Raw genomic sequence first — 18,198 nt, 5'->3', positions numbered from 1 at the left:
GGTTATGGAAAATGTGCTGTATTCTTTTGCTGAGAACCAAAATCTATTGAGGCTGTCATGCATAACAGTGGATACCGGTACTTACTTGGAGACATTGCCCTTTATTTCACATAATTAAGGCAGTGAACTATACATTAATTCTCTGCTTCGCAATTGGATGAATATTGCAAATTGTTCAAACCAAAGAGTTGTCTTTGCTGTCCTTGGAACCTCAGTTGTCTCTATTAGGCTTCGGTGTCTGTTGAGGTTTTTCAGTCGGACTACAAAATAGTAACCATATTGTTCATTGCAGTGCATGCTGCAGCTCTTACGAGCTGTAATCTGTGCAGACAACTTAAGCTGTAATTTAACATCAGAAATATGTTGGTTGATATGGCAGCAAAACTAGAGGCTTCAGGCAAAATGGGTGATGCTGGCATTCTGTTTGAATTGCTGGAAGCCTCTGAGTCCAAGTCGTTCATTAGGGATTAGTATGTTTCAACAGTTAATTTGGCTTCAATGCTTATTTGACCCAAGGGAGAGTGGGAGACCATACTGAATCTTCAAAGTGTGCCTTGACATGCTAACTAATGATGGTCCCCAGGATGTTTTGTCCAAACAGTCAAATACATTTGGGCTAGGTCCGTGGTAGCAGAAGAGCGAGTGAAATTTGCTCAGGCTGAAAATAACTTGCATCTTCTGTGGCTGGGAGCCAGTGTTGGGTTATATATGTATAATGCCTGTTCACATTGCTTCCACATGCTTGTAGTCTGTCACTATACTGCAAATTTGTCCTGAGCATGCTTTCCCAATTAGCCTATGAGAGAGAAAATGGTTGAAGTCGCATGTCTTTATAATGGGAGAATGGTAAGAGAGTCATTGAAATAAAGTCCGAAAAGAGGTTTGGATGGGCAGGGTTGGTTTATGACATTTTGCTGCCGAAGGTGGAGGATAAAATGGTTACCCCGAACCCCGTGCATTCTAATACAGAAGCTAACTGGACTGGAAGTTGAATTTTATTTCAACACTGGAAGACAGAAAGTCTTCCTACTTCTTTGCAATTTCCCATGCACCATTGTGGCTGTATTTCTATCAGACAACTTACGGTATGCTTTCATAGCCTGTGAAATTATAAGCCTTACTATTATAGCTTCAGGAGTGTGGTTAGTGTGTGTGTGTGTGTGTGCTTGTGTATAAGTTCATGGATTTTTCTTTTTGCTTCACCAACAACCTTTCCCTTACAACTAATTGAAATGTGTAATTGGCTGAGCTTGGTCTCCTGCCTAAAGTCCATCATAAAGAAAATGCCAATCTTTTAATCATGAAAATAAGATGGAAGCATTAAAACACCCCATCCTTTCTTAGTTTCTGTGTTTGCTTTGAAATGGCGAGGGACAATCTATCACTACAACCCTATACATGTCTCCATGAGTTCAGTGAGACTTACTTCCAGGGAAGTTGGTATTAGGCTGCTTCCTCCGGAACTTAACTTTTTCCAATGTTTAGGCCGAGATATAATTATGGAGGGTTGCATGTGCTGGAAAAGAAAAACCAAAATGGAAGTTGAACAGCGACATTTCTCTTTACGTTTGATTAGCCAAGAACAGAATTTGCCTCATTATCCTTATTGCAGAAAAGCTCTTTTATCTATTAACTTGGGATTGTTTCTCACAGTGTAATTATGGATGCCAGGATGCATGCAGTTGTCAGAATGATCCAAATTTCAATTGCTGAGTGAAATTTCATATTAAGGTTTGATTTATGTATAGCTTGCAAAGGTTAACACACTGTGGGCGAGTGCTAATATGTTATAATTTTTATAGCTGGCAATCAGCTTATTTGGTTAAGTGCATTACATGTCATCAAAGGATAGCTCGTTGCATTCCAAAATAGTCACTCTTGTTTTGTCACTTTGTCAAAACATCTGTTGAGTATGCAAGCCTTTGTGTACTTTTTATAACTTAATATGAAGTGTGACCATGGGTGTATACCCTCTGCCCTTGCTAGCAATTACTTTTATTGTTTTAATAGGCAAGGACACAAGTAAGAATCTTAGTTAAAAGCCCTTATCAAATCAGCCATAGCATCTCCTCTCTTCTGTGCTATTATTGCCCTGATTGGTTTATACAGCATCAACATGAGGCAAGTGATTTGCTTTTCATGTTGCAACCAGTGAGGAGTTGGCCTGTTACAATGCAGAAGGTGGTTAAAGAAGCAATAAAACATGCTCCGTCTGAGACCTGTTATTTGCATTTACAGCTGTATGCTGATAGCATATCCATTAGCATATACATCTGAAAAGCCCACAGCGGTTGGACATTTACAACATCCTGTTGTTTGGCCACTATAGGGCATCTGTTAGCACAACTTTCAACAGCGCTCTTTAAAAGAGGAACGGAAATCTTGAGCATCATGAGGCGGTGGAGCAGCTGGACAGTCCTGTTAGAATAAGATACCTGCAGAGTCTTACAAGGGCAGGATTGCCAGGGAACCTAGAAGAATTGGAATTGTAAAACAATTCAGTATGTAGGGGCGGGTTGCAGGGAGCCAGTACAGATGATCCTGCAAGCAGGTCTACAAAGACCCTGCTTGAGGTGCATGTGAAATAGACATTTGCAGTAGCATCTGGTAGTTTCTATGAGTGGCAGTGACAGGTGATGCTGACCCATCAAGCTGCTTTTTAGGTAGATAAAATAGCTACACTTTCCTTTTTGTATATTGAGGCCGAGTACATTCACATTACGTATTCTATATTTTAAATCTTAACATTAATTATTTTAATTTGATGTATTCTGACACACTCACTTTTTAATATGCTTTTTATTAAGTTTTTCATCATATATACATTCCACATTGTACATTTTAACATCCTTTCTCTTTACTCCCAAGAGTTGACTTCCACTCTTCTTTCTTCTGTCTCCTTCGATCATCTTTATTTTTCGCTTTATTCTCTCATCATTCATCTTCCTCTTTTAAACTCATATCTATTATATATATACATACAGCTCTTACATACAGTGTATTGTACAGTCTATAATGTTATGTATTGTTTACCCATACCTTAAGTTCTTTTGTACATTAATTATACCTCTGTTGTTCTGACTTTGATAACAATCTTTTAATATTTTACAGTGCTATATCCAATAAACTGTATCCATACTTATCCCAATTTTAGTACTGAAATTTCTACTATGAGGTTTATCTCGTTGTTACTGGTGTTTATCTTTTCAACATAATTTATCAATGTACACCATATATATTAGGGAACAATCTTTTTTATAACAATAATCACTGAAGCATTGGAAAGGCACATACGGGTTGTATGCAAGGAGACTCTTCCATACAAAAAGGTACTGAAAACATAAATGCATCAACATATCGAAGGTTGCTTTTCCATTTGTGCAACCAATGTGGCTCCAATACACTATGGCTCTCCATTTTCATGTTTAAAACTAGAGCAAGGGAAAGCTGACTACACACGACTCATTCAGAGATATTATACCAATGGAGATGTGAGCCACAGGTTGAAGTGATGTGCTCACCATGATGTTTCTGATCACTGACAAAGTTGAGAATTAAAAGTGCTACATTTCCATTCCAGTGCCTTTTTATTCAATTTACAGACCCCTGCATTGCCCCAACATTTTCTTCTAACCAGAGGATCTATATTCTTGTAGCATGAATCCCCAAGTACAGTCATACCTTGGTTTATGTCCGCTGCGGTTTGAGTACTCTCGGTTTGAGTACTCAGCGGACCCGGAAGTGTTTACTTCTGGGTTCCGCGGTGCGCAGAAGTGATCTGCGCGGCGTGCGCATGCGCAAAAGCGCTCTATCGGTGATTCGTGCAAGTGCGGAAGAAGCGCTCCATTTAAGTACTACACGGGGAGCGAACGGCTCCTCGGAACCAATTGCGTCCTTAAACCAAGGTACCACTGTAAGGTCAAAGCAGTTTGCTGCCACTACCAAAGTTATTTGGGGTGACATGCTACTGTTGATAAAGCAGTTTTTTGCTAGCCCCAATTAGTAAATCATCTGTTAAAACAGGCAGTAGTTCATAGTTCTATTTTCCCTACAAGACCTTTAAAAAATAATGTATACTAGAGGATAAAACCATTCTTCCAAAAAATACCATATACTGTATACCATATATATATAGAGAGAGAGAGACAGAGAGTTTACAGAATTGTCGTAACTTCGCAGCTTTTAAAAAAGGTATGAAGCTGACTGAACTATCCACTTTAATTCCAGTTGTAAGGCCTTATTAAAATGAAGCAAAGAGTTGCTTCCTTTCTGTTAGTCTCAAGTTAATTGTTTACCAACAGCTGTTCTTTATATACGAAGTATAATAATGATTTCACAGTGGAAGTGTTGTATTGGATTTGATTGGCTTGATTGGCTTTTATAGATGATAATTAGTGACTTCAAAGGCAAACCGTTAACTATCCATCAGTATGAAACAAAGGCCAGTGTAATATGATTACTGGATTATATTGCCCATAAAAATGTTGTGATTAAAGCAGCTCAGTATAGTAGTAATGGCAAATAAATTTATTTCCAGGACTGTTCAACTAATTAATTAATAAATAGCTAAACTGTGAGGGTTCATAGGTGTCTTTGGGATAATCAAGGCGAGGAGGGAAAAGCTCTCAATGCTTGTACAGAAGAGCCTTTTTCATGCAATTTCGGCTTGCAATCAGATCTCAATTACTGTGCTATCAGGCTCAAAGATCAGAGGGCTAATTGGTGAACATTTAATCAGTCAGTTGTGTTAATAGATGATAGAACCCCAAGGCTACTAGTTTTAGGCTTTGAATTAGAAGAATAGGATTGAGGGCCCAATACTATTGGACAGAGCTATGCATCCTTACTAAAGCTGAACAAAGTGTTTTTTCTATCGTCACCAGTTGCATGCCTGCTAGCTTTTGATGTAGCTTCAGACTGGCTGCTTGGCTCGTCATCTGTTTATGTCTCAAAAATATGTATGGGATTCTCCCCACCTCACTCCTGCCAGTGGCTATAGTTAATTTATGCAGGGTATATTATTTTTGGTTCCCAGGAACCCCAAATATTTAGGTGTCAACCTGTGTAGAAAAGCAAAAAAAAATACGAATCAAGATTTTAGCTTGCTACTTGTTTCTTGTCTAATTTTCTTGTTATGGAGTTAGGTATCATCTCAGTTGCCCTTCTGATGAACCTTTTTTGCCTTTTAGGTGCAGCTGATGAACTTGCTCCTTTAGCTTTGAAGACCTATAACGTTCACAATGCTAGTATTGAATTGCTGTTGGATAATGTAGCTCTAGTCTGCCCCAGTGCCCCAACTATCTGTGTTGCTATCTAATTATTCATTGCTTGCTGGGTGTGTGGTTTTGCTTCTTTCTGAAAGCTGTATTCTACTTTTATTAACTGACATCCTTTTGCAGTTCTGCGATACCACCATACTCATTAAAAATTACCCTCTAGGGTGGCCCAGTTTTCTGCCTCACGTAGTAATACTGACCCTCTTGCCTTCTTGCTGTACATGAGCTTGACACAACTCACCTTTTTTTGCTGCAACTTTCTATTATATATCTACCAACTATCTTTCCTGCTCCTTTTTGGCCTTCCTTTTCTTTTAAAATATTTGTAAATGAGAAGGTGTCTAAGGAAAAACCACAAAGTAGATGAAAGGAAAGGAGCGCATCGCCTCTGAACGTAAACGAGAACTTAATAGATGAAAGTTTTGAGCAAAGACAAAAGAGCATAAAAAGGAAATAAAACATTGTAACTTAAGGTTGCCAGGGCTGAGATAATATGGAAAAGGACTGTGAAAGTAGGAGGATGCCGAAGTCCTTTTAAAGAGAGATATTAAAGATCAACGCATTTACATTAGTGTCATTTTTTGGTGTAGCTCAGTAAATAAGAGAACACTTTCTTGTATTGTTTGTAGAAGCAGGAGTGTTGATAATCTACAGAAACATTCCAATATTCTTTGTGCTAGTATTTCCTCGTTTGCCTAGAATTGTGGCTTTGCTTATCATAATTTGATTGATAGATTTTGATAGATTTTGATGAATTCAGACTATGATGGGATGGGGGTGCTGGATCTGCTGAACTTTCCTTAGTAGCTGGTAACAGACTGGGAGCCCACTGGCATTCTATTAATGGCATCATTAATGATTACATGAAGACCTTGGGATATAAATAATGTTGATGGATTTGCAGTACGTTCCCATGGAGTAAAACTGTTCTGTTGCTCTGGCAAGGGAATGCTCAGCCTGAAGAATCTTGCAGAGTCTCTATCTTGATAGAAGGGGGTTTCCATAAGTGAGCAACACATGATTGACAGATGCTTCTGGTTTAGCACTACTTGTTGTCAGACTGGAATTTCAGCCTTGCGGAGATACACGTATATCTGATAATCAAGAAGTACACTTTGTGTGGAGGTTCACTGTGACATAAGAAAACTAATGTCCTTCTATGATGCAAACTTTGAGAAACTGCTTCTGCTAATCTCTGTCTGTCTGTCTCTGTCTCTCTCTGTCTCTCTCTGTCTCTGTCTCTCTCTCTCTCTCTCACACACACACACAAACAACCCCCCCCCCAAACAAACCTGAAATTCTTATTTAACAAATGTGGAAGCCTCATTACACTGAAATGCACAGAATACATAATGCTGAAAATTAACTAGTTCAGACACAATGGCTGTTGGAGTTGTGTTTTGGACTCCTCAGATTTCCCCCGATTTCTGAGTTCATTGCAAACCACAGCTCGACAAGACGTCCAAATCAGGCAAACTGTCATTTCTGCAAAACATATTTTACCACCTGTGTGGAATTGAAAACCATAGTTTAAAGTGGGTTTCCTGTTTTGGTTAAGAGGAAACAATGGTTTGTCATGAACCAGGGAACGAGATAAAATGGCAAGACATGAGGGACCAGGGAGCATGTGAAACAGAAGCATAGCCTGATGCTTCTATCTGGAACAGGGTAATGTTTATAATCATATTATCAGCTGTCAACTAAACTTGTGTGTCTCCCATAGATTTCAGGGTTTTAAATAGCACTCCTTTTAAAAATCTGAACCTTTGTCAATATTTTCATTGCACTGCAGGCTAGTGAAGTATATGAGGCGGTATCAGAAATGGAAGCTAACAGGCAATGGAAATGGAAGAAAGTTTAGGCAGTGAGAATTATCTGGGCCTAGAAAATAATCTGAAAGTGCCTGCTGTAATTCAGACTTGGCTAGTCTAGGAGACTGTGTGAAATACAGTGGAACCTCGTGTTATGTACCATCCTCCTTGCAAACGCTGCGGGTTACAGGCTCTGCTAACCCAGAAGTAGATGCCCCTTATTGCGAACTTTGCCCCAGGATGTGAGCGGAAGTCGTGCACTGGCAGTGCGGCGGCAGCGGGAGGTGCCATTAGCGAAAGCACGCCTCATGTTTTAAGTGGTTTTGGGTTACAAACGGACTTCCGGAACAGATTAAGTTCGTAACCAGAGGTACCACTGTGAAGGGAATTTCTATGCCAAGAAAAATAGTAAACGATGACGCACCATATCTGCAAGTGGGAATTTGAAACAACTTGTATATCTAACAAATTTTCTAGTTCCCCAGTTCACCCTTTCCATCATAATTGTGGATACATCCCTGAGTTTCTTCATGTTATGGGTGTGGTATGAGAAGATATATGAAAATATTTTTAATTTCAGTGAGGAGCTATCCCTTATGCTATGCCAGTTCTTTGAACTGACCTTTACCTCATTCTGACAGAACAGGACAAGACTCTGAGTGACAATGTCCCACAATGCAATTACTGTGCGTCAGATGAGCTGGTCCCTTACAAATCACCTCGAACTTTACACATCTGCTGGCTGTCAGCATCTGCCAGGTTCATTCACCCGAAAATAATGAAAAAAAACTCTCATTATTGTGCCATAACAGGTAAAGTGTTAGGACAATTATTGGACATCCTGAGTGACCTTGTACAGTCTTAGCCAACTGCCCTTGCCAACATATTTTTGGGTCAGCCTATGGGTATGTAAAATAGAAATCCTCTTCCCCCACCCCTCCCTGTTTTTAGATGACAAACAGGTTATGACACAATTTGGGAGTGGGAGAGAAGAGAGAAATCTGGGGATTCTGTCAGAGCATCCTTATTTTCTAAATTGCTGCTGCGCCTTCTAGAAAAAGGAAAAATAGAGTGAAGATTCAAAACAGCTAAGGTGAATTCACTTGCAAATCTGGGACACAGTTTGTAGTAGAAATGATTGATTCCTTGTAAATTAATACCACTCTGCAATATTTAGCTGCTTCAAACATTGCTTTTGCAAAGGGCTTTAATCTCTGCTCATCTGTTGATGAGTGGGGATTAAATCCTGCTGCCCTAGCTGTGTGATCTTGTTTCCTGCTGGGAACAGGGCATGTAGCCAATGCAGGGTTAAGCCCCATTTCTCCGACTCATCAGCTGACATTACCAGTGACATCAGCTGGTGGGTGCATTTTTTAGGGGGGGGATTGCTTCACAGACCAAATTGGACCCCCTGGCAGGCCAAGATTAACCCATGGGCCAGGGGTTCCCCACTTCTGTAATACAGGTTGACAAAGAGAGGTTAACTTGCAGCCTTAAACAGTAAGAAAAGTCTACCTAGCAGACTTTAGGTGAGCCAGGGCTTAGTAGGATTTAGTCTTGCATTCTGTTTTCAGTGCCAAAGCTCAGTCCTGAAACTTCCCAGGGTGAATAACAGCTTTAGGATAATTAAACCCCCTCGCCGCCCCTCATTCTGTGGTCCCATATACCCCTATGGTTCTTACTTAAACCTTGACACATAAATTACAGCTCCCATAGTTTGGTCCTCAGAGTCAAGATACCAAGTGGCTTGGCAGTCCTAGAAAGCCTGATGCAATGGAACTTCTTTATCTTCATTTCTATCGTACGGGTGTGTGCAATGCCACGTACCTTTCTTCTGTGGTTGTCTGTGCAGTTCTGTGGTTGTACTTGTCAGAAGAGTATGCTCTCAAAATGTTGTTAGTGTCAGAGATTTAAAAAAAAAGTTGGTGTGCTTTGCTGCAAAACGAGTTGTCAGCAGACCTAGTTCAGGTCCATGCATGCTGAATGTCTGTATTACAACCACTTTTCCTTCTCTTAATTCAGATAAATGTTTAGGGAGAACTCTTAGGGCAGTTCCTAAGTCATGGATGGTAGCGTCCAAATGGAATGAAAACAAAAATACAATACGCCAAAGAGGAGATCCTCGGCTGAGTGCAGGTTTGACTCAGCCATTCTTATTCCGTTTCCAGTTGTTGTTGAGCCTTCTTTGCCAGTTCTGCTATTTTATAGTGAAGAGGTCACCAAAGGCTCCACGTAGTTTGATTAAGCATGTTGGTTTAGCACACCTGACACTTGGCAAACATTCCATCTGGAATAGCCCCTACGCTTATGATCTCAAGTAAAGCATTGCTATATTGATTGTAACTCTCTTCGCTGCCTTCCTATATTGATACAGTGTATTGGCCCAAATTCATTGACATTTCAAGTAGCCAGCGATACCTAATAGCTGTTTCAGTTAATCTTGTCCTACAGTTATTATTTCATATATGTGGCAATACAAGTTGTTCTTTAAGCTAGATTGTTAGAATCCTAGAATTAACTCTGAATACCTTTCCTGAATTTAAAAAAATATTATTATTATTATTTTGTTTTTTATACTCCAGTGTAAACTATATTTGGAATAACAGATGTGAAGTACTGTCATCTAACTGTCACACCAATTGTTCATTGTTCTGAGAAGGTCACATCATAATTCATTAACAGTAATTATTCCCTGGGTACACGCTGCACTTCTTTACCTCAATTGCTTCATTAGCCCATGAGTGATTCTCACATTCGTTGCTGCAATCAATGAAGATATATTTATAATGTACAAGTGGATGCTATTAGTTACAATATATTAACTGGTCTAATTTAAAATGGAAAAGCTATCTTTATGAAGGGCAATTAACCACTAAGTGTAATTGATAATTCACATACCTATGATTAGGAAAGACAAATAATGCCAAAAGAATGATTCTGGAGACGACATCTTCGGACATTTTAAATGGCCATAAGATGTGTGTGTCGTGCCCCCTCCCACCACCCACCACCCCTGTCATGGGACCACATTTTTTCAGAATTGCTTCTGATATTTTGCTTGAATTTACTTAATATGTTGCACTTAATACAAAAGGTATGGATTTTGACCTCTTTGAAAAATCATCTTATTTCCACACACTCTCATTTTATTATTATTTAATTTCTTTTTATACATACTTCAGTATACAAATTCCACATCCTTTACAAACCTAATAGGAACAGGTATAAGTAAATATACTAATCATTCTTCAATCTCATCAACAAATAAATGTATACTGGGCAGAACAATCCAGCCTCTGATCTGCTGTTGGACAAGGCAGATATATTCTTCCATCTACTTTGCTCAGCTCTGCCCCTGCAGAGCTCCTTAATGAACCCCTCAAACTGTGGGGTAGGTGGGAAGTGTAATCCAGGCCTGTTTGCTGCATCAGCCTGTGATGCGACATAAAACAACAACAACAGGATTTCTTGCCCTGCTTCTTCTGCCCTGGCCAGTGTGAGCAGTTGGGTTGTGTGTGCAGTGTAGCTCCGCCATTCTGTGACGGCTTCCTGCAGCCCTGGTAGGTTTTAGGTAGCCTGTTATTGTTTCGTCTTTTATGAAATTGAACCTAACTCTTCATTAATTTAACCCTGTAAGGGAATCTTTACTAATGTTAAAAAAATGCTCAACATTTATTCCAACATTTTATTTACCAAACCAATGATTTTAGTACCTCTGCATCTCCCCCCCCCACCCCACCCCAAATGCTGGAATACTAATGCCACCCAATATGGTCCAGTGAAATTTTTATACCTGTTCTCTCCTTAACCTTTATTAATATTTGTATACAAAAATTATTAACCATTCTTAATAACTGGACGTTTCCACTGAATAAGAAATTATGTCTATATCTCCAACATTCATTTTTCTTTGCATAAATCATTTTAACACCCCCCCCCCCAAAGTGTAATGTACCATCTAGCTATATTTTAAAACATTCTCAACTAAATTTTATTTTGGTCTAGCTCGGTCCTATGCAGGTTCCCATACTTCATTTGAAATGCCTTTATTATCACAGTCAAAATGGTATTCAGGTGCTGTCACAGATGGGGTGTTGGCTACTCCCGAGTAAGCACTCCACACATCCTCTGGATTTTCATAGTTTTATTGTGCATGCTATATACAGTGGTGAGATGTCTCAAATCATGTCTGCTCTGCATGGGGCAGAAGCCCACAATGGCGTCTCGTGGGCTCTGACCCCCCTTTTAAGACTCAGCATCCAAACGCCCCTCCTCCTTGCTCTATGGGTCCTCCGTGGTCCCAAACCAGGCTCCTGAGGTGCCGGTCTACCTCCTTTCCAGCCCCTGCTGAAGCTAGCTCCTCCCCTGCTTCCCTGCTACCAGCCTGGAGCTGAGCCACCAGGACTCTGCAGAGCCCTGGACCCGTCTTAACCCTTCCTGTTCCTGATTTAAACTCCCAGACTTGCTGCTGCTCTCCCATCTGATGGAAGTAAGCAGAGTGGGCTGCTCTCTGCAAGCCCTCTCTCTTACAGGTGCCATTTTGAGGCACTTGCCAACTCTTTAGTTCTCAATAGCACAAGTTTATGTTTGAGTTTATGTTTACTTGGAAATAATCCCCAGTGGGTTGTATCCCTCCCTATATAATCTATAGATGGAGCCAGAAAGTTATATCACCAAGATTTAGATGGATACTGTTTGGTGCACCAATATCTATCTATCTATCTATCTATCTATCTATCTATCTATCTATCTATCTATCTATCTATCTATCTATCTATCATCTATCTAAAATAATGAATACAAACAACATAATAATCTGACTCTTTACATATGAGTTTGTAATAGATTCTTCTCGTCTTCTCATTCTGAATTCTGTAGCTGATTGATTTAATGGCTCACCGTTTTGCTCTGTCAGGATCAAGACATCTGGTCTTAAGCTGCGGTTCTGCACCAATGAAACTCAAGCTACGCGAGACAAGTTTGTAGGAAAGTTGCAGCATCTGGGCTTTGACATTGGGGTGGATGAAGTCACTGCTCCAGCACCAGCAGCATGCCGAATCCTGAAGGAACGCAACCTGAGGCCACACCTGCTTGTACATGATGGTCTGTTAGTGTTTAATGCTTTGTACACACTTGCTGTTGCTGGAGGTGGGCACAGTCTTCTTTTTGCAGTGGGAATGAAGACATTTCAAAGCATACATGTTTTCAGGTCTATGGGTTAGATCCAGGAGCTCCACTCCTTTGTGCATACAGTAGTACTTCGGTTTACAAACACAATTGGTTCCGGATGTCTGTACTTAACCTGAAGCGAACTTTCCCATTGAAAGTAATGGAAAGTGGATTAATCCATTCCAGATGGTCCGTGGAGAACTTAAACTGAAGCGTGCTTAACCTGAAGCGAACTTTCCTATTGAAAGTAATGGAAAGTGGATTAATCTGTTCCAGACAGGTCTGCGGAGTACTCAACCTGAAGCGTACTTAACCCGAGGTATGAGTGTAATTGGTTCTGGAAGTCCTTACTTAACTTGAAGCGTACTTAACCTGAAGCGAACTTTCCCATTGAAAGTAATGGAAAGTGGATTAATCCGTTCCAGACGGGTCCGCGGAGTACTTAAACTGAAAATACTCAAACCGAGGCATACTTAAACCGAGGTATGACTGTAATGCGTCTTCTGCTCAGGGTAGTGCTGTTTTACACTTTGCATTAGGGCGATTCATAGGAAATGAAAACTCAGCCCAAAAATGTGCTTCTTGCAAAACAACATCAAACCTGGGGTTACGTGAAATACATTCAACAAACACACAAGACCTAACCAGCTGTGCATTCACATAAATAATGCTCTTCGATATTTTCCACAATATCGAATATTTCTCTCATGCATAATCAACACATAGAGTTCAACAAAGTAAACAGAAGTCCCAATAGATCAGTTCATTCATAAAGTCCAAATATTTGCTAGTTTCTATTCCACGTATGCCTTTGTATATTCATAAAATCCAAATGGGAGCTTACTACAGTTCCACAGAATCTTGACAAGGAATAATGGCCTTGTTTCACCCTCCCGGGCTTCGTCAGTCGGGAATGACAGGGAAGGAGAATCATTGAGGTAAAATTTGAGGTAAAATTTACAGAACATGCAATTTATCTTGAAATTAGTAAACATCTTGAAATTAGAAAATGAACAGTTTTTGCTTTCTATAGCATCACAATAGCATATATTCTTGTTTTGCTATCAAGCTGTTTCCACATGGACCTGGCAAGCTGAAGACGCTTCCGTGTTCTGACTTTCACCTTCGAGATCTAACACATTGTGCCCTGTGTATCACCTAAGTGCATTTTGCACACCAGTGCCAGAGGTTCCTGAGGATGTCAAGTCACTTTCTGCTGCACTTGGAATGAAGCACAGCAGAGACTAATTTATCTGTTTTGGTCTCACTGGCCCCAGTCTTATTTTAGTGCTCCATCCTCACTAGGAAGACTATTGACAGGCTGGTTAATGGTTAATAGGACAGAGTAACAGCTGTTCTTCACAGAGAGCTCTTTCCCCCTGAATCTCTTGGTGTCTCATTTTATCTCTTGCCTTGTTACTCATGATGTGCCTTTTAACATGGGCCCAGTACCTGTCCACAGTTCCTCATCCTGGCCACACCTGCCTCTTGGCTGTTTGCCCTGTTGTTTCAAGACGTGGCTTGGGTCATAGGTCCTAGATCTTGTCCTTTCTTGTCTTCTTTGTGGTCCTGATTTCCCTAGTGATGCTCATGAAACCAGCTTCCATATTCAGCCATGGGCTAGGATTGCCCTTCCTTTTCCTGTGATAAAATCCCTAAAGGTTGAGGTCTGAGGGCCTCAGCTGGCCCTCCAGCAGATGGCTGTATCTGGTCTATGCAGCTGGAAAGGAAAAACTTGATTGATCTGGCTCAGGAGATTATAAACAACATGGTTGTAGTTGATGATCATGACCTTAGTCCCTTATGTTACAAAAATTGGGTTGTCTTAACATCTGGATCGACCAGGGTGCTCATGGGATGTCACTGGAGAGCAACCCCTCAACCTAATACCGTGTTTCCCCTTTTTTAAGACACCGTCTTATAACTTTTTTTCCTCAAAAAAACACAGGGTGGCTTATTTTTGGTGGGATGTCTTATTTTTTTATTATGGTTTTTATTACCTTACGGTCTCCTTGGCCGGGTCAGGCCGCTGGCTCAGGGTGCTGCTGGGCACTGCACACGGCGCTGCTGGGCTCTGTCCTACCTGACAAGGCTGTTGTATGTATTAGAACAATACAATGTATGCAAAAATATAGTTTGTTAAGGGTTGGCTGGGAACTGTAAATTTTTGAGGAGCAAACTTCTGTATAATGCCCAGAATTCTTTGAGGGAAAGCAAGTTCTTTGAATGTGCATGAGATTTGAGTTAACGCTGCAGTCTACTTTTGCAGTGGGAAGACTTTCCTAGGAAATAAAGGTCAGACAGAAATCTGTCTATTTTCTGCTGATGTAGCTTTTCTCTCATTTATCTCTATCACCTACCAGTAAAGCAGAGGATATGCTGTTGACAGGATGGGCGTATGGGGGAAAAAAGAGAGAGAAGAAGAAAGGGGCAAGGGCGCTTCTGGGTGCTCCGAGCTGCTGAGCACTCGGTGCGCTCCAGCAGCTGGTTCAGGGTGGCGGGATGGCAGGGCGCTCCGCCTGGCGCTGCTGCGCGCTCAGCGATGCTGCGTGTTTGGCGCTGCAGCAGCGGCGGTTCTGGGCGGCAGGGAGGAAGGCTCCTCGGCCAGGCTCGGCAGAGGCCCGGCCGCTGGTTCAAGGGCTCCGCTCAGCACTGCCGCGTGCTACGAGCGCTCGGCGATGCTGCGTGCTTGGCGCTGCAGCCGCCGCCGCTTCCATTCTCTCCACCCTGTTTTTCATTATTTCCCCACAACAGTCAGCCACCCACATTCACACAATACATTTCAAGCACTATTAATACCACATTTAACAGTCAAAGAATTCTGTAGTTTGTTAAGGGTGCTGAGAGTTGTTATGAAGCCCCTTTTCACCTCACAGCTACAGTTCCCAGAATTCCACATGAAGAGGGATGAATTGTGAAGCCACTCTGAGAACAACTCTCGCCACCCTTAGCAAACTACAGCTCCCACAATTCTTTTGGGGGAAGCCATGTTTTTTTTTTTAAAAAAAAGTGGCATTGTAGTGCTTTATACATATGGTGTGGGTGTGGCCTAAGTTCACTCCTCATTGGTATGTTTGGTTGTTGTTGTTTTCATCCATCATAGTTTTTTCATACACACACACAGTATATATATTTTGCTTCTGCAAACCTTTGGAATCCTGTAAGCCTGCTGATACCTCCCTCTTGTGGCTGGGTTGTGCCATTTTAATTATGTAGTTCTCGGTGTGTAGATCCTTGAATTCACTTTTGGTGTATCAGTTCAGCCCCCCCCCCCCCAAAGAATAGTCAGAACAGCAGTGATCAGTCAATGAAGAGTTGAAGAAAGGGTAGCCAGTATATGGCTTCCTGGATTAATTGGCTTTTTCTCCCCCTTAGATGTTATCCCAGAATTTGCTGATATTGATACAGCAAACCCAAACTGTGTGGTGGTTGGTGATGCAGCAGACAACTTTTCTTACAAAAACCTTAATGCTGCCTTCCAAGTGCTCATTGGTTTGGAGAATCCAGTTCTGATATCTCTTGGAAGAGGGTAAGTTAATCAATTTATTTATAGTTCTCAGAAATATTGGGGATGCCAGAAATATATGTGTGCTGCTTGCTTCCCGTTCTAGCCCCAAGTTCTTATGCTGTATTTTGACTGCTTTTTTGAAGCCCAGAATTAGGGAGAATTAGGTGGGTGGCGCTGTGGTCTAAACCACAGAGCCTAGGGCTTTCCTATCGGAAGGTCGGTGGTTCGAATCTCCGCTACAGGGTGAGCTCCTGTTGTTCGGTCCCAGCTCCTGGCCACCTAGCAGTTCAAAAGCACGTCAAAGTGCAAGTTGATGAATAGGTACCGCTCCGGTTTGAAGGTAAATGCTGTTTCCATCTGCTGCTCTGGCCAGAGCATGCTGGCCACATGACCCGGAAAAACTGTCTGCAGACAAACATTGGTTCCCTCGGCCAGTAAAGCAAGATGAGCGCTGCAACCCCAGAGTTGTTCGCGACTGGACTTAACTGTCGGGGTCCTTTACCTTTTTATGCCACTTATTATGCTGCTCTTTGCGTTATCTTCTTAATAACTTCTTTCCCCATGGTTTTATCTGTTATTGCTGTGTATTAGACGTGTGTTTGCAAAGACTACCAATATATTCCCCCCACAGCTCCCATTTTTAAACAGCAACTGTTTCAGTAGCATTTAGAACAACATGAATCCGTTTTGCACCTAACACTGCCTAATTTTATTAAGTCTGCCTAACACTTGCTGCACACCATTTAGGATGTTTACAAACTGCAGGCTCTTGGGCTTCAACATCATCTCCAGCCTTTTATCTCCCTCTATCTCTTTGATATGTTGCTTTGCTTAATATCCATCCTAAAGAAGTACTGATCCCTAAAAGCAATTCTCAACCAGTGTAACTGTTTTCAGTAGGGGTAATATGCTTGCGGACTGCTGTCCTTACCAACATTCTTGCAGCAGCATTTTTTTCACTAGTTGCAATTTCTGGACCATCGTCAAGGGCAGTCCCATGTAGGTTGCATTACAGTAATCCAGTTTGGAGTTTACCAGAGCATGAGTAACTATGGCCAGGATACCCCTACCCAGAAATAGCTGAAGCTGCGTAGAGGTGCTCCTAATCCTCAAGTCCACCTGGGCCTTGAGTGGCAAAGATGGTTCCAGGAGCCCCACAAACAACACACCTCCTCCTTCATGGAAAATGTAACCCACTATGCATGTGCTGCTCTGGTTTGCCAGAAGCAGCTTTGTCATGCTGGCCATATGACCTGGAAGCTATACGCCGGCTCCCTCGGCCAATAATGCGAGATGAGCGCGCAACCCCAGAGTCTGTCACGACTGGACCTAATGGTCAGGGGTCCCTTTACCTTTACCTTTATGAACATACTAATAACACCTCACTCCAAACCCCCTGATGACAGCAGCTTCATATAGAAATTAAATTAAGGTTACCAGATTTCTTTCAATGAACATGGAGGTACTTTTCAACTTCAATGGATTTTGTGAGGGGACTGATTTGTAAATCTGGGGACTTTCCCCAGGAAACAGGGATGTCTGGTAACCTTAAGTTAAATAACATGGAACCCCTCAAGAAAGATTCCATGGGAGCTGAGCACCAATCACCTATGCTATTCTCTGAAATTGTCCTTGAAGGTAGGAGCGAAACCATTTTAAACGCATGTCTCCCACTCCCTCAGACAGTATCATGTTCAATGCTGTCCAAAGCCATGGAGAGGTCAAGGAGAATCAAGAGGCTTGCCCTCCCCCCTGCCCTTTTCCTGACAAAGGTCATCAACCAGAGCAACAAAATCTGAGACTGCATTGAAGTGGGTCTAGAATGATAATCGGTTTTATACAAGCATGCCTGAAGCTGCCCTACCACCACCTTCTTGAGCACCTTGCTGAGGCATGTACACACTGGGCCTGATTTAAGGCTGTGCCTCTAACCCTGATTCTTAAGAGAATAACTCTCAGAGAACTTGGTAGGACTTTCTTCTGAGTGGACCTGCTTTGATGTGGCTGATAGCTTCTTATATCCCATTGATCTCAACGTGGTGCACCTTGGATCCTCTAAGCATGATTACTTGGAAGAAAACCCAAGTGAATTCAGTGCCATTTACTAAATGTTTCAATGGCTGGAGCTTTTAATGCACTGGACAGTATTGAAGTGCATCCATTTTGTTTTATTCCTTGGAGCTGTCCCATAGTAGGCAGCTTTGATTTATTTCTAAACAGCTGTAAGGCTTTCTCAAGAGTAGTCATGCAGGTAGTTCTGTGGAGCTAAGTAGGGGTCTACTGTGATTGTTGACTTCCTCTGATAGTATGTTTGTGTTGGGGACCAAGTCTTAACTTGGAGTGAAGTAAATGTTGCAGAAATATGAAGTGTACAAGACCTTTGTAATCCGAACCTCCTCTTTAGGCTTGTAACATCTTCCATAAAGGGGATCAC

The 18,198-nt window shown here is 41.5% G+C and overlaps 1 protein-coding gene across 1 annotated transcript in view; it reads left to right on the top strand.

The window, feature by feature from the left end:
• Positions 1-18,198, top strand: part of LHPP (phospholysine phosphohistidine inorganic pyrophosphate phosphatase) — a 111,729-nt gene that overhangs the window by 3,874 nt on the left and 89,657 nt on the right. The window contains exons 2-3 of the mRNA XM_035137458.3: positions 12,003-12,190; positions 15,632-15,785. Coding sequence (XP_034993349.3) covers positions 12,003-12,190; positions 15,632-15,785 — 342 coding nt within the window. The remainder of the gene's footprint in view (positions 1-12,002; positions 12,191-15,631; positions 15,786-18,198) is intronic.

This window comes from Zootoca vivipara, chromosome 5 (genome assembly GCF_965207765.1).
Source record: "Zootoca vivipara chromosome 5, rZooViv2.hap1.1, whole genome shotgun sequence".
NCBI classification, from domain to species: domain Eukaryota; kingdom Metazoa; phylum Chordata; class Lepidosauria; order Squamata; family Lacertidae; genus Zootoca; species Zootoca vivipara.
This window is presented reverse-complemented; position numbering and strand designations above follow the sequence as displayed.